This window comes from Xenopus laevis, chromosome 9_10S (assembly GCF_017654675.1).
Source record: "Xenopus laevis strain J_2021 chromosome 9_10S, Xenopus_laevis_v10.1, whole genome shotgun sequence".
NCBI lineage: Eukaryota > Metazoa > Chordata > Amphibia > Anura > Pipidae > Xenopus > Xenopus laevis.
The window spans coordinates 75,500,883-75,518,878 of record NC_054388.1 but is presented as its reverse complement, the minus strand read 5'-3'; the positions used below and the strand labels follow the sequence as shown (position 1 = coordinate 75,518,878).

The 17,996-nt window shown below is 36.2% G+C and overlaps 1 protein-coding gene across 2 annotated transcripts in view; it reads right to left on the bottom strand.

The window, feature by feature from the left end:
- The window catches only part of LOC108703039 (receptor tyrosine-protein kinase erbB-4), a 440,770-nt gene that overhangs the window by 24,928 nt on the left and 397,846 nt on the right, over nt 1–17,996 (bottom strand). For both annotated transcript variants that reach the window (XM_018238955.2, XM_041578052.1), the window contains exons 21-23: nt 2,786–2,941; nt 1,997–2,072; nt 1,771–1,917 (exon numbers count right to left, since the gene is read on the bottom strand). In XM_018238955.2, coding sequence (XP_018094444.1) covers nt 1,771–1,917; nt 1,997–2,072; nt 2,786–2,941 — 379 coding nt within the window. The remainder of the gene's footprint in view (nt 1–1,770; nt 1,918–1,996; nt 2,073–2,785; nt 2,942–17,996) is intronic.

Here is a 17,996-nt window from a genome sequence, read left to right as displayed (position 1 = left end):
AATTATATATGCTTTAAGCTTTCCTTCAAATGTGAAGGTAACAGCAATGTAATGTGACCTTGCGCTGCAACTTGACCACCGTATTCCATTCCACTGTCTCCTTCTCAGTAGGCTATCCTTTATGGCACTGTGTGCACACGTCATAGACTGATATTTACCCACAATCAATTCAAGCTGCAAGTCTATTTGAATTAGGAGCATTAGACACTAATATCTGGTTCCAAACTAATCAGCCTTGGAACACAACTTGTGTGCCATGTATGGATTACTTACGGTTGATATAGCTAACAGAACTGCACTACACTATTTTCTCTCAGCAGGGGGCATCACAAGACTCTGCATTCCTGTCAAACACTATCAGACTTGTTTACTGTCACAGGATAGTGGTCGTGGTATACAATGACTTTAACAGCTAAACCAGATTATAAAAAGGAACCTCTATCAGGTATGGGGCAGTAAATCACTCTAAAATGAATAGGGATGCACAGAATCTAGTATTCGGTTTGGTACTCAGCCAGGATTCTACCTCTTTCGACAGGATTCAGCCAAATCTGTATCCTTAAAATCACATGACTTTTTGTCACAAAAAGAGTAAGTAAAAAAGTTTGAACCGTGAGCAAGTTCTCTTTTTTCCTTCCTGTCCCTATCTTGCAAATGCAAATTAGGATTCAGATTTAGATCAGTATTTGTATAAATCTTTCACTTAGGATTCAGGGGTTGGCCAAATTCAAATAAGTGGATCTACTGATTTACACATCAAGGCAGATTTACCAAAATGTGAGATTAGAACGCTCAATTAAACATTGGGGAAGTTGAACGAAGGGTTACTCTGTATATAGTTCACCAATAGAAGTTTTGCAGCAAAAAAGAATCATACACCTTATATACATATACATGATTACACTATGGGGAGCCACTAGAAATATAGCTGAGCTTGAGGTTTAATTTATTTCATCTTCAAATTATATTCCTATTTTGTTTTGAGTCTAATAGCACAATTGTTAATTCAACTTGCAAAGCAGCACCAGCAAAGTAATGCAAATCTTTTCATGACTCTTATTTATTTTTGATGGAAATCCCTGATTTCCCCATGGAAAACCTACACGTTCTACAGGATCATATAAATCACATAAAAAGTTACTACTGCATGATAGTCCCACTGTCTATTTATGGTATAACCATAAATCAGCCAGCTAGGTTCATAATAGTCGAGTCTGTTAAATAGTGTGTCTTTGTGTGTCCCTCGTGGTTACAGTGAAGCCATCCTATATGACTGTACTCTTGTACTACTGGAAAGACTTACACCTACCATGAGTTCTGATTTATATTTGCTTTCTTATTTCAACCTAGATACCCACATACTTATTTTACCAGCAGTCCTATACCTCTAAGGGAACAATAGAACAGTTATGACGCAAATATATAAACTATGCACTAGAAATAGCAGGCACAGCCTGTAAGAGTGGGTCATCTGTTCAGGTATATGAAGTTATGGTTCTTCCATTGTCAAAAGTCATACTTTCCTTGCCCCCCTTTTTTAAAAAAAAAATAATATTATACTCTGTGCTATGAAAAGTTGGAAGACACATTAGAAATGGAGTTCTTCATTGTGTACTAAGTTTTCTTGACATGTTTTCAAAGTGTTTGTTCTTATCATTCACCCTACAGTCACTTTAACAGAGAAACGTTCCATTTGGGTCTTTTCAAGCAGTAGACCAATCTCTCAGCCATGACCCCAGATTAACATTTTTTGCATTCCATATTACTTACATTTCACCATAACCATGTAGACATCAATTGTGCATACAGGTGGCTGAGGAAGTCTTTCTCCTTTCTCCAGCAAGTCAGGGATTTCCCGCGTTGGGATACCATCATAGGGTTTTCCACCAAATGTCATTAGCTCCCAGAGAGTGACCCCTATGAGAAATTACTTTATTTCTATTTTAACCAGACAGCATTACATTTCTATTAAGACTTCACTAATTGAGGTACTTGCCATAACTCCAGACATCACTCTGATGGGTGAACTTCCTGTAATGAATACACTCTAGGGCCATCCATTTAATTGGCATCTGTATAAAGAGCACATACGGAACTGAAGTATAAAAACCTAGTTATGTTGTCAAAGGAAAATACATCCAACTTTTAAACAACAAGCATTGGTTCAATTTGAAAAGTACCTGAAGGCAAAATCTGGATGGTAATTTAAGGATGGACTCTATGATATTCTTACACACCTTTTTGCAAAGCTAAATGACCCATGGTATAATAATGAATGTTTGCCAGACAATGCTACAAGCCAGGGCATTACTTAAAGGGATTCTATTAAGGGACATGTTTTGTTTTGGGTTTTTTCAAAAAGCATCCTTTAATAGTGCTGCTCCAGCAAAATTCTGCACTGAAATCTGTTTTTCAGAAAAAACAATTTTTTTTTTAATATTTAGTTTTGAAATCTGACATGGGGGCTAGACATGTTGTTAATTGTCAATATGCCTTCAGTCATATGACTTGTGCTCTGATAAATTTCAGTCACTCTTTACTGCTGCGCTGCAAGTTGGAGTGATATCACCCCACCTCCCTTTGCCCTCAGCAGCCAATCATCAGAACAAAAAAAAATGACACAATCCCTTTAACCTAGTTCTAGAGCATGAACATCTGAAGTGATTATAAATGAAACACAGTTCAACATTTTGATTGGAAAAAGAGAGAGCGCTTGCAATGAACCTATTTTAGCCTGTTTCAATCACTTAACATTTCATACCATGAAATTATTTTAATTACTTACCTTGCCACCATCTGCATTATATTCTTTCTCATCTCCTTCCAGAAGTCTGGCCAGTCCAAAGTCAGTGATCTTTACATGGTTGGGAGACTTGACCAGAACATTCCGAGCTGCCAGATCTCTGTGAACAAGGCGCCTTTCTTCCAGATACATCATGCCCTATAAACAGGGTAGATGAGTGATGTGTTCTTAAGATTAGGTCATAACTGGCAACTATAAAGAATTATGGTTTACATTCAATGCAATAGGAAATACACCTCCTAATTATATTTTTAAATTATATATAGATTTTTTACATTTTATAATGTCGTAAACAAAGATAGGATATGAAACACATGGGAATAATTTATGAACACTGTTACAGAACACCAGTGCAGAAATCCATTGTAACCAAACAGATCTTTGCTTTCCTAACTTGTTGTTGACTTACTGTATAACACTAACTACTGTTTGATCACTAAGGATGCATGTTGGAAAAACAGCCCTTCTGTTATTATAAAGAATCATTCCCCTAAACTATACTATATTGTATTTCCTCTATAAACACATTGATGGGAATTTACTGTATACAAGTTCTACCAGCTCCCTCCTTTCTTAAATAATAGTAAATAAGTAATAATTGTCCCCTTATTTCAAGTGAGTGTTTATTTAGCATAAGTAGCCTCTCAATGCAAAGAGTACATTAATGGCACAATCTCCCATGGCAATCGTCCAATCAATCTTTCTCCTATTAATACAGTACAATTGCATGCTAAGGCGGTTAGACAAGATCCATGGTCCGTGTCTGCACCCAGAGCACATTCAGTCTGTTGTGAGCTGTTTGCTATTAATGAACCATCCAGGTGTCTTGACAGATAAGCCAACAATACCTCACTGTGTGTCTTGTGTTTAACCAAAGCACTGCTCAGAGCCTGCATAGTACAAGATACTTACTTCATGCAACATTCTACTAACATTTCCTGTAATTAAAGTCTAAAATGCCATTTGTTAATATTGTAGCTGGCTAATTCCTGTTATTCTTGCTCTATTTATTTAATTTTAGAATGCTCATTTCATACTGTATTTCCTTGCTGATGAAATATTTGCAAGTCCACAATATTGATACAGGTATGCGGTCTATTATCCAGAATGCTTGGGACCTGAGGCTCTCCAGATAAGGAGTCTTTCTGTAATTTCGATCTCCAACCTATATGTCTACTAAAAATAATTTAAACATTAAACATTAATTTAAACAGTAGGATTGTTTTGCCACCAAAACAGATTAACTATATCTTATTTGGTGTACAAAGTACTGTTTGGTAGCCCTATGTGGAATGGCAACCTACTGGAGGCTCTGTTTGGCAGTACATCTCTTTTTATGCACCTAAAACTTGCATCCAAGCCAGGGATTCAAAAATAAGCAGAAACATATGTTGAACTAAGCACCAGCAAGATCTATTTCAGTAAAATCCATCCTTTATTTATAACAGTTAAATTACAGGAGTTTTCATGTACATATTCTCATACCACCTGTTTTACATGTTCAGTGGCTACCAGCAACTTTCTCAAAAGCTATCTGGTAAGACAACCAACCTTTGGAAATTTAAACTCACATTACGCCCCTCCCCTAAAAACATTACAGGGGTGGTTCACCTTTAAGTTCACTTTTAGTATGTTAAAGAATGGCTAATTCTAAGCAATGTTCCAATTGGTCTCCATTATTTATTTGTTATAGTTTTTTAATAATTTGCTTTATTCTTCTGAATCTTTCCAACTTTAAAATGGGGGACACTGACCCCATTAAAAAACAAATTCTCTGTAAGGCTACAAATGTATTGTTATTGCTACTTTAAATTGCTCATCTTTCTATTCAGGCCCTCTTCTGTTTATATGCCAGTCTCCTATTCAAATTAAAGTATGGTTGCTAGGGTAATTTGGACCCTAGCAACCAGATTGCATAAATTTCTAACTGAAGAGCTGTTGTATAAAAATTTAAATAACTCAAAAGCTACAAATCATAAAAAAGGAAAACCAATTACAAATTGTCTTAGAATATCACTCTCTACATCATACTAAAAGTTAATTTAAAGGTGAACAACCCCTTTGACTCTTAGGGGCAGATTTATCAAGGATGGAATTGAAAATTCAAATTTTTAAATTCGAATTTCGAGTTTATTTTAGTGTTATTCGACTAGGGAATAGTCCAAAATCTATTCAAGTTTAAAAAAAAATCTAAATTCGAATTTTGAAATTTACAATGTACTGTCCATTTAGGAATTAGAATTAGACTATTCGCCATCTAAATCTGTCAAATTGGTGTTTTAGCCTATGGGGGACCTCCTACAATCAATTTGGAGTCGTTTGGTGGACTTTTGGTGAAAAACCTTGAATCAAATTCGATTCAAGTTTGCAGTTCCATTCTATTCACCAGTTTCTTTAAAAAAAAAAGTTATAATAAATTTCGATTGGTTGTTTCTTTTTTTAAATTTCGAGTTGATGTGAGTTTTTAAAAACTCCCGTAACAATTTATTTTGTGAAATTGGCTTCCAATATAGGGTAGTCTGTATCCGCCCTCCATCCCTTATAAGGGTAACATCAAGAAATGGAATCTCCATTAAGTTAGTCTCAAAGTTGTAATGGTACCCTCATGGCACCATTACAATTTTTAACAAATGCCTTGAGTAACGTTTCATCACCTTCCCAGATCCCGATATAGTCATTTATGTAGCAATAAAATCTAACAAAACTGAACCTAAATGTATTCCCATCTACAAAGATGTGGTGCCTCTCCCACCACCCCTTAAAGGATTTGCTAAGTATAAAAATAAAAACTGGGCAAAAAAATAGGCTGTGCAATGTAAAAAATGTTTTCAATATAGTTAGTTGACCAAAAATGTCATCTATAAATGCTGGAGTGACTGGATGTGTAACATAATAACCAGAACACTGGCTTCCTGTTTTGCAGCTCCCTTGGTTTCCATTGATTGGTTACCAGGCAGTAACAACCAATCAGTGACTTGAGGAGGGCCCACATGAGTCATAATTGTTGCTTTTGAATCTGAGCTGCATGCTAAGGATCAATTACAAACTCAATGAACACTTATGTCCCATGCCCCCCCCCATGTCACTGATTTACTAAGAGTTAGAGAGCTGCAAAGCAGGAAGTAGCATTCTGGTTGTTATGTTAGACATCCGTTCACTCCAGCCTTTATAGATTCCATTTTTGGCTAGCTAACTATATTAGAAATATTTTTTATTTTGCAAATACTATCTATTTAACCAGTTTTTATTTTTACACTGAACTGTTCCTTTAAAGAGGTTTGCATATATGGAACCCATTGTTATGTGATGCACCCATCGCGGCTACACTCCTCTGGAGATAGTATTTCCCATCAAAATAAAAATAACTTGTATTCAATAAGTACCTATAAGACTGTAGAATAATATAATTTTGTTCATCAAGGAAACATAATTCACTCACAAGCCAAAACTCTATAGCTCTTAAGCCCAACTCATGGTCTATAGAGGAATGTAGGGCTATAGCATCCATCGAAAACCACCTATAAGTGAAATTCCATTGCATATTGTAACATTTCCTTATACACATGCCAATATATGCCAATATAGCATCTAATTCATTGGCTGGTTCCTGTCCAGGGAAAACACAGGTCTTGAAAAAGCATATAGGTTTTGTCCCTACTTATATAAAAACATAAATGTGAGATAGCAGGGTGCACATACATACATGTAGGGATTTTACATTTTTATTTAATTTATTTTTAGTTGGGTATTTCTCCACCACTTCCTTGTAGCTTTCCAAGGATGAAATCTGGTCAAAGGGAATGCATTAAAGAGAAATCCTGTGATACACAGAGAACCTGGACATTATAAAACTTTCCACTGCCAATATGCCATCAAGAGGAGAATCAGTTCGCAGTAAGCGTAAATTTGCCTTGCCTTTAGGACGGCCTTTGAGAAGCATTTTGACAAAATGTATAGTTTAGCTGATCTGGACTAAGCAGCTAGAGATCATTTCCATAGCTAAAAGAACTATTATTACAGAGATATTATTATTGTTAATCCAAATTTATATGGAGCTGTTACAGTTAAAAAATACCTGCCTCTCTGTTCTTGCACATTATTCTGATTATGATTTTATTTCTTTTTCTTGAGTTTCTCTCATACTTTTCAGTCAATTCTGAAGGGCACAAGCACGAAGAAGCTTCACTTGGAAAACAAAGAGTAGATAGCAGCTCAGCTCAATAAGTCTATCTAAGAAGAACACTAAATTGTATTTGACTGTTGTCTAATACAATATGACTGCACAAAGCAAATGAGATAGGTTACTCTACAGACTGATCTCTTTAGTTAAAAACATCTATTCCAGGATAGCCTGGTAGATTTATTTTGTACATTTATATAGAGAAAATATTTTGTTAGCATATGTTTCTAATAGCTCTGTTTTGCTAGGAAACGGTACAGCAACAATATATCAATATGCAATATTAAACTATTATATTTAACTTTCTCTGAAAGCATTCAGATTTATGTTTTTAATAATGCTACAGCCTAAACTGCCAGCATAGTCCCCATCTTCAAAAATATGTAAAAAAAACAAAAAAAAAAACAAGCGCTTACTTTAACTTTTCTACCTTGGTTTTATTTATACATTAACAATTCATTTTAAATTCTTGAATTATAAATTACTATGCTATTTATGGGATTGTATGGATATCGGTGTCTCAACCGCATTTACCCCAGACATCATCCACAGAAGCCTGGGGTACATGCGGTTGAGACGCTGGCAAATCCATCTGCACTGACTGCTCTGGAGACCCGAAAAAAGCGGCGAAGTGGTGACAATTTAAAAGAATCTTTCTTATATGTGATTTTAATAGTAACATTGTGAATGTACTTTTTTAACTTTATTGAAAATTAAAAAAATGACGGTTTTACACTACTGTATCTTTTAGAAATGTGGATACAGAAGCCATCTGGAGAGGTTATTATTATCAACGCCTTTTTTCCTTTTAAACACTCGTGAGTACCCCACCATTTGAGTAATTAAAGGATTGGCACATAGAGGGCAAAAATAAAAATTGGGAAAGGACTTTTAGCACCAATTTTTGTCTTTATCTTAACTTTTCTCACCTGAGGTGTATTAAATTTATGCTAAGAGATACTACACTATATTGGAATTATTTTTTCTCTTTTCCCTCTAATTGTCTAATTTTCCTGCTTATGAGCGCTGGTCCTCCCAAAAATTCAAATTCCTAACACCATGGTACAAGTTTTGAGTACCAAATAATTTCCTCCCAAATAAATGTGATACTTTCCCACATGTCATTTCCTGAAGTTCCCTTTTCTTTTCAATTCTTGTGCATTTTTGACATCCATGTATGCCTCTGCTTAAAAAGTGTGAAGTGTTTTATTTTATGATTAATGTTTGTTTACTACAATGGTCACCCTGTGCATGATTGACTGTGTTTGCTAAAACTTGGGAAAAATAAATCTGTGTTTCCTTGAAGAGCTTAGTGTCACTGTTGTATTGCTCCTTGGTCCTATGCTGCCTGCTTACCATTTGCTAACTGTCCCAAACTTTGTGCCTTAAGCTACTAAAAATGTCCTCCCCTTTTAAACAAGACGGGGATCATTTGTTCATATATTGCAATATATTTAAGCTGGCCAACTACGTCAAAGTTATCCCCGGTCTGCCCAGATCTACACTCAACTTTCATCTGCTTCATTATACATTAATACAATGACTAAGTTTTACCTGCAACTCACTTGCTATCAAGGTTAAAACTCCCAAGTATGGTTGCCCTTTTATTGGCCACCTATGGGATCACCTGACTATAGCTGGAAAGGGTGGACCAGAGAATGGACATAGGATAAGTAGCAACACCACAAAAAATAAAGACATTAGAATAGAGGGGATTACTTTTTTTTATTTCGATATGCATTTTTAACACTGCTCCTCCTGCCTATTGTTTGCTAATATAGCATATCTCCCTGCCAACCTTTATAGATCAACACTTTATATATTGCAAACAGCAGTCAATGTCCTTTTCTTCCCTACAAATGTCAATATTTTACAAGAGTATTTTTAACAGCCGGGAAAATAAAATTTTCCCTTGCAATTTGTTACCTCGTTGTCATAATGTTACTATCAGGTTATTTTCCCAATTTGCTGAAAAACCACTATTCATTTAATGTTATCAGCTTTTCTGCAATACATTAAGAGGGCATTCCTTTTCAGGATAGAATTAATAAAGAATAGGTTCCTTTTAAAAGTGATACTAATCATCAGTAACTTTTACAGATCCAGAAAAATACATCTTGACATGAAAAGAAATAAAATCCTCCACTGTTTCATTTGTGAGCGAGGAAAGAAAGAACAAACAGCAGGAGCTCATCTGTGCTGACTGCCCAATTTTAAACAATCTTAAGTAACAAAGGCAAATACAATATATATATAAAACTGGAAATGTCATTTAAAAAAGCATCACATGGAGATGTCTTCTAAAATAGGTGATGGTGTGGATTGGGGGGTCTGCACAGTTAAATCCCACACCATGTTGGAATTTCAATGGAATAAAAGAGAGATAGCTGTATGAATGTTGTGTTTCAGCTGAAAGATTTTCCAGTGTCCTGTCTGGAATAAATGAGCTACATTAAGTCAGAAAAGCACCAGGCTGAAGAAGGGATCTGACAGGTGAGAATGCAACTTGCTTACAGCCATTGTGACCTAAAATCTGGATTAAGCAGAGAGCTAGAATAAACCTCACAGGTTCCACAAGACTTTCTCATCCAAGATACATAATTATGATAAGGAGTCACAATACCTTCAGTCATGTATTAATTGTGCCTAAAAGTACTTGAACATCAGAGGCACGAATAGTTTTTTGTTATTTTCCTTTGAGACTTAGAGAAACAACATTCATTCATCGGTATAAATTATAAGTAGATTGGTTTTGTTTGTTCTGCTACAGCTAACCATTCTAGTTTCTTATTTCACAGTCACACTATTCTAGTTGATCAACTAATGATTTTCTAAGGCTGTACATGCAGCCTGTAATATCTAATAGTCAAAGTCAAGCTATGGTAGCATTTAGATGCACATAATGTCTTTTGGACCACTGACAAATATCTAGAGTTCCAGCAATAAAGTGGTTGATTTTGTGTCAAAGACCAAGTATAAAATGTCACATGACCACCACAAAATACACTTCCTCATGCAAGTGAAATGCACCGGTTACAAAATACACATGATATTACCAATGTTTCAATCCCAGACTTGTTTGGGAGCTGGATTAAGCAAAGCCTTAGTAGAGAAAATTGTTTATACACAAAGAGTACCCTAACTGAAATATACCAGATACTCAGACAGCAGTGCTGGATCATGTCACCTTCAGTGAGGAACACTGCAACTTACAGTAATTGTTAGTCAATAGTGTATACAATACCAAACACTACTTATCCCATTAACGGGGGAATGTAATAAAAGTCGCTAACGGAAAAACTATTCTCAATGCAAAAAGTTATGCTGTTGGGTGAACAAATTTTGCTTTGTGCGAATTTAATAAAGCTTTTGCGAACCCGGAAACTGTTAAGCGACCACTTCCGATAGTAGAAGACCTTTTGCGAATTTTATAGTTTGCGCCAATGCGCAGTCAATGCAATAAAACGTCTTAATGAAAGAGTCGTTATGTTTGCTCCAAAAGATTACGACACCTTCAAGCACTTCTTAAGAGTGCGCAATTAAAATTTGCAATGTGCAATTAAAATTCGCAAAGTAATATCAGTTTAAGGCACAATATTGCATTGCGAGATGAGGATTTTTAGTCTTATTGGTGCAAATTGTTTTGCTCTTTGCCACTTTAATTACATTCCCCCGATAATCTTTTGGTCTAACCTATCTACCATAAGACCTACCACATAGGTCTTATGGGGAAACACATTTTTTACTTCCTTGTTTTGTGACAAAAAGTCATGCAATTTCCCTCCCTACCCCTAATTTGCATATGCAAATTAGGAGTCGGATTCGGTTCGGCCTGGCAGAAGGATTTGGCCGAATCCGAATCCTGCTGAAAAAGTCCAAATCCTGAACCGAATCCTGGATTCGGTGCATCCCTAGTATATACGAGTCAAATCTTTTCACTGCTTGTCAAAAAATTTGTAAAATTGGCATAATGCTGCACAGTGTTCATGCAGCCATAACTGTAAGCACTATAAATTGGTTATTTTTGCTCTGAACTTCTTTTTATGCCCTTCAGATGAGTGAGATTAGTGTAAAAGCACTGGGAAGAATCATTTTCACTGCAGAATTTTCTTTGGTCTGTAATTAGGTTTGGGCAGAGAGGAGCACAAATAGATCAGTTTTAGTCAAATTGGGTGTCCCTTTTAAATTCAAAGCACCATCAAGACAGGGCAATGTAGAATAGTATTTAGTGCAGATAAATACTGTAATGTGCAGCCTGGGTGGGGATAACTTTTCACAGGGACTTAGCAAATTATTATTTTCTTACACTACTTGGAACTATGTACTGGATTTTTGTAACATTATGATCAAATTTCAAGACCTTGCTTTTCTCCCCTCTTTCATCCTTGATTCTCTCTAGGTTTTGTTCTCCTTTGCACGTTTCAATCTTATAATAAAACACTATGCATTACAGCACAGTTTGTGTATCAGAGATTAGAGTCTCTCTCCTTCAGATCCAGACAAGAAGTAGCTCACCATCATGTGCAGCGAAGGGGTGAATGTAAATTGCTTTTAGGATCAGTGTGTTTTTCTAAGGCTTATTCTCTGGATAAATATGACGTGGGCTGTAATTTTGTGAGAGAGTCATTATTCCAGCTAGAGGACAGGGAAAGGAGAAAGTCTGAATTGAGTAGCAAATTGAGATCCCACAGTCTGCTGATCACTGTTACAGACTTCTACTGAATTCCAGTGAGAGCATTTCAAAGACACACAGCTTTCCCTTGTGCCATGGATCAGCTCTCTTTTGGCTTCTTATGGAGTCATTCCTACACCAGCACTGAGCAGCATTTATTTGAAAGTCAGTGGATAGTATTTCATGTTTGGAGAGTCTAGTTGTTCAGGCAGGTACCTATTATACAAATGCTATTACTGGCCGTTTGTAGGCTTGTACATTTTGAGCATGACATCCCATGTTAAGGCACTTCTTTTCTTAACACAAATCCAGTGTGTGCAATTTTGCAATGTCAGGTGGAATGCAACCCAGTTACTATAGTCTTACACAGGGGGGTAGGGCACCAAATGACAAATTTAGGGGCTTATTTATCAAGCAGTGTCAAATGAATTGTAATGGAAAAGCATAATAATAAAAGATATAAAATAGAAAGGTGTATTTATAAAGCTGCTCACACTTGACTTTACTCTGTCCATTGTGAACCCTGAAATTATCCATTACAAACAGTAGTAGTTGCAGTATTTATAAGTGTATTCCTTTTTTGCCACCCGATGGATAGTCAGTTTTTTTACAACAATTCATAAGGCACATGATGGAAGCTATTCAAGACAATATGAGGACAATGTAAGCTGAGTAAAAAACAGCATACAGAAGAAGCTGTTATTAGTTACACAGCATTTTCGAAGCAAGTGCTGCAGTAGCATAACTACAGGATACCAGGCCCCCTACAAAAATATTGCAGGGGCCTGGTGCAAACCTCTGTGCCTACCTGTCCTCTCCCCAACCACTCACCCACCTGCTTGTGCCCCCTACTTACAGCCTGGCCGCTTGAGAGGTGGATTCTCTACCAGTATAGAATAAGCAGACCTCCCCCCGCTACTGTTTATGATGCGTTTTTCACCAGAACTTAACACAAATCACCTAAAATCTTGATATATACATTGGATTTTGCATTACATTGGATAGCCATGAGGTATATTTATGTACCATTTTTACACAGCTTGATAAACAGGTCCCTAAATCTTCCTGAACCTTATGTGCACAATTTTGAATTACATTGGATAGCCATGAGGTATATTTATGTAACAATTTTTACACAGCTTGTCCCTAAATCTTCCTGAACCTTATATGCACAATTAAGAGTGTAAGATCTGTGGAGTGGGGGGATGAGCAATTGATGCAGCCCTGCATATTACTAGTATCACTGCATGGTATTATCCCTGACACAAAGCTTATAACTTTCTAAAGATTTATTGTTGGACCACATTCCTCATAATGCACAACTCTGTATGTATATTTGTATGCCATTAACAACCAATAATGCACTGAAGTACAGTGACCCCCTATGGCCAAAACTATCTAGCTGGACTTACTGTTCCTGTTATAGCATTTAATATGTCATCAGGAGCCATAGCCCAGTTGTAACTTGACATGACAGTCCTGCCTTAAATGTTATTGGCCAACTCAGGCCTGATACATGCGCCTGACAAATTTCCAAACAAACTGTCCAATTTCCTAATCTATGTTATCCTTCTCCATAGAACCTGTTCTTTTACCATATTAACTTCTCTCTTATGTGTTATAAATACACAGCAAGAATCTGCATTGTCAGGCTCCCGCTCTCTTTCAAAGAAGCTTATTTAAAATGGATTACTTCTGCTTCTTAGGCAGGCGATCAATACGGATGTGGTTGTGAATAAGTAGTGAGACGTCAGTGGACCGATGGAGCTCTGCTCAGTGGCTCTCGAAAAAATAATTAAAAATCAATGAGGTGTGCTGTCTACTAATACAGAAACCATGGGATTAAGAGACTAAAGAAGGGATTGCTTTACATTGCTACATGTAAGGGGGATTACTCCAATATAATGCTGCACAGTATAAAAGAATATAGAATGTCGAAAAGCTATAGCATGTAGAGCAGTCAGAGAACAATACAGGGCATGCTCTTGGATGAACACAAAGCTTTTGATTTTTATATCTTGTTAGCGTGATATCATTTTCATCCTTTCTTGTCCAAGGCATAAATAATTTGAAAGCAAAAACACCAGAAACTTACATTGATATAGCATTTGGTTTATCAAGACTTTTTGGCAACTTTGGGCAAGGTGTACTTCTTTTTGAAATGCAAATTCCTGCAATTTAAGGTTTGAGTATAAAAATATTTGCTGCGGTGTCAAATGTTTTGAAATCATGCAGTTTTAAGGCCTACGGCAGACTTGTAGGAAATGCATTGTCTATGACAGACTTGGCAGAACATATATTTGCGTGATGCATTGCTGAACCAGTTCAAAAGTGTAATACTAACACCTCATTTTTTGTAATAATTATTTTTAAAGGTGAACCATTTTTTCCTTTCTCTTGGTGTACAAATATTGGCTTTTTATTGGGTGTTTCTAGCAGCTGGTCAATGCACAGTGTGGTGATTTCTTTCAGTGTTTCATGTACATATTGTAGCCAAATATTGCCTATAGCTGCCATTCAGCCTTTAAAACATGGAATCATTTACAGGTGTATGTTAATGGGCTGGGGATTCATGAATGTATTTTTACTTGAAAGTGTAAAGTAATCAAGTATAAAGTTGCATGCTGTATATTTAGAAATACAACTAGAACAATTTTTGAATTGGTACAAATGATGAAGTCCTGGTTTATATGAGCAATGCATTGTTCAAAAATCTTAGTACACACAAGAAATGACTGTTTTTGCCAAGAAATCGTTCTCTTACCCTAACACCTCAATCTCTCCTTCACAATCCTCTCTTGTCACCATAAAATAATCTGTGAAATATCTTTACAATGGTTATCTCATTACCTGTGCCTTAGCACTCTCTCAATTGTTTGATACTGTCGATCATCCCCTATTCCTTCTAATGTCCCACTGTCTCAACATCTTAGCCCATTTTGAGAATTAATTGCCTTATATATTTAAAGGAATTCTTTATGGTGTAGTTTGTATTACTAAAGTACACTGTGTACATTGCAAATAATCCACTCTAAAAAAAAATTTTATTAAAAATTTTATTTTCTAACCAATAAATGTATTTTTTAGTTGTAATATTGGTGTGTAGGCAGCCATCTCAGGCCATTGTGCTTTCATTGTGCTTTCAGAATGATTCATTTTCCAAAGTCGCCTGAAGTTGCCTCACAAGGAAACAAGGCGACTTTGGAAAGCAAAGCGATCCGAGTGCCATCCTGCAGGAAGGCATTTAGGGGAGATTAGTCGCCTGAAAAAGAGGCAATTTGTTATTGGGCAACTAATCTCACCGAGTAGCCTCGTCTGCCACCACCCTAACTGAGAAGGATCTAGGGGTTTTTGTAGATAACAAGTTGTCTAATTCTGGGCAGTGTCATTCTGTGGCTACTAAAGCAAATAAAGTTCTGTCTTGCATAAAAAAGGGCACTAACTCAAGTGATGAAAACATAATTATGCCTCTTTATAGGTCCCTGGTGAGGCCTCATCTGGAGTATGCAGTGCAGTTTTGGACTCCAGTCCTTAAGAGGGATATAAATGAGCTGTAGAGAGTGCAGAGACATGCAACTAAACTAGTTAGAGGGATGGAAGACAACTTAGGAGGATAGACTTTGTGTTGTTGTTTTCTCTGGAAAAAAGGCACTTGTAAGGGGACATGATTACACTTTACAATTACATTATAGACAAAAAGCAGGGGACATTTTTACCCATTAAGAGGATCACCGTACCAGAGGCCACCCCTTTAGACTAGAAGAAAAGAACTTTCATTTGAAGCAACGTAGGGGGTTCTTCACAGTCAGGACAGTGAGGTTGTGGAATGCACTGCCGGGTGATATTGTGATGTTGATTCAGTTAATGCCTTTAAGAATGGCTTGGATGATTTCTTGGACAGACATAATATCAAAGGCTATTGTGATACTAAACTCTATAGTTAGTATAGATATGGGTATGTGAAAGTGTGGAGGGGTGTGTGTATGGATGCTGGGTTTTCATTTGGAGGGGTTGAACTTGATGGACTTTGTCTTTTTTCAACCCAGTTCAACTATATTTTAGAGAAACTGCAGATTTAATTGTTATTATGAAAATGTATTATAATAAAACATTTTATTATTTATATAATTTAAATAATATTTTATTAAAAGAAAATATTATTACTTAGCCCAAGTCTATCACTTTAACATGACTGTATGTTGTCAAAAAGATGCGCGGGTAGCTCTCCTGCTTTTGTCACCACAGCACAAGAGGTTATTGCTCCCAGTGCACAGCAAACAGTTTTGAAAGTAAAACAGAATCGAATGATTCATAAATAAATAAATATATTTCAGATTTCAACTTTCCCAGCTTAGTTACTGGTATAATGCGTGGAAACAATTGTCATTTTCCGTGGTGTGTAATTTATTTCAAATGTCTCTTTCTTTGAAACAGTTTAATTATTAAATAAACTCCCCTAGAAAATATGGTTATTTCGGTGGTAAATGGGGTTGTAGAATCAAGTGACACTAAAAACAAAAGGTGTTTTATAATTTGAGACACATAACATATATAATTGTGAGCCCAGCTTGTATTTAAGTACAGCTTCACCAAGACATCTACAACAAACTGATTTATATACCAATCTGATTTCAGTAAAAAAAATTTTTTAGGTGCAGTTTCTAATCAGAGGTTTACAATTTTTGGGACTTGCCCAGCAACAAGCAGGTCCACAGCAAACAATATGGCTGGTAAACAACAATTATGGTGACATTTGGGATGAATAGATATTTTCTTCTATGAATTTAACATGGAAACAAATGTACTGATAATCTTACTATAGGATAAGGTTAGACCTGAACAAAAAAAGCAAATGACCTCCGCATTTAATAGAAAATTTTATTAAACACAAAAACAGTTAGGAACATTGCATTACAACGTAATTTCATAGAAAACAGGTCTATCCCTCATACTGCAGTACATTTTCTATTACAATTACGACATGTCAACAGCTTGTTGTTTTCCAAAACATCTGTAATAAACTAACTGTACAACAATTCACCCTGATCCCTATAGAGATCATTAAAACAATCAGTGTTTGTGCACTCACATCTAGCCAGGGGCTTTCCTTTACACATGAATAAAAACAGAGAGCAGAGTTTAACCTACACCTAGGAGTTACAGTTACTTGAATGCAAATCTTGTTTATGCTTTAGCCAGATAGTTCTGTCCCAAGTCAAAGGTGTTCTACTACAATTGCAAAGCACTCTACTACAATTGCAAAGTGAAAAATAATAATGACTCCATTATAAAGTGTTTTAGAAAATGAGCAAGTCAACAGCTACAGCTATAGAAGGCAGTATTTACTGTAAATATCACCATTATGCCTTTGGCTGTGATACAGTAGTTTCATGCCATCTGATCTGTGGTTATAACAGTACATATACAAAGTTTGCACTTGGCAGAATTTCATCTCATGCACAAATCTCCCCAATTTCATAAGAACTAATTATCACCACTATCTGTTATTGCTCATCTTTCTTCTTCCACTACTCTAACTAAAGTCATTAATCCCTCGAAAAAACATGATGAACTATGGATTAATCAGCATGGAACTGTACAGTAGCTATCCAGCTTGTGTCTATTATTGGAATTGGCTTATTATTTGCTTACGTGATATTGGTTCTTAACTGACACATCTGTCATACTGGCATCCAGAGACTAACCCACTTTTAGACAATATTCTCTTTTAGAAATATCTCTGTAAACTGTAATATTGTGCCTCATAATGACCATTGCTGCTCTCCCATCTTTTAACCAGCCCTTCACAGCTTGCTATATCTATACTCTAATCTTTGGTTTTATTTTTGCACCTTTAAAACACATTCACATGGCACCAATTGTCAGTTGTCTAAGGGTGGCACACAGCAGTAACAACATGGGGTGATTCCCTTTGACAAACTTATTCACTCTAATGGGGGCATGCCATAAAGTTATCGCACCACTGCACAGTTATCGGCTTCTATGTGAAGCGTGCATGTGCCACTATAGCAGGTATAGTAACTGACCCAATGAAAATGTGGTGGTGCCCTTAATTAATGGTGCTTGTGTGCCAGATAAGGTGCGTTTGCAAGGCTGCAAGCTTTAACAAGAAGCAGGAAGCAGGTGTGTGATTTGAAAATCAGATGCATAAAAAACAATGGATCATTATTTAAAAACATGTATTCTATCCATTACATCTGACAACTGAAGAAGCTCTTAAGCAGTTCAGTACACTGTGGCAAAGAGATTACTGTCAGAGCCTTTTAAAGTCATGCACAAACTGTCAGTTTCCCCTAGCTCCACTGAAAACAAACCAGAAT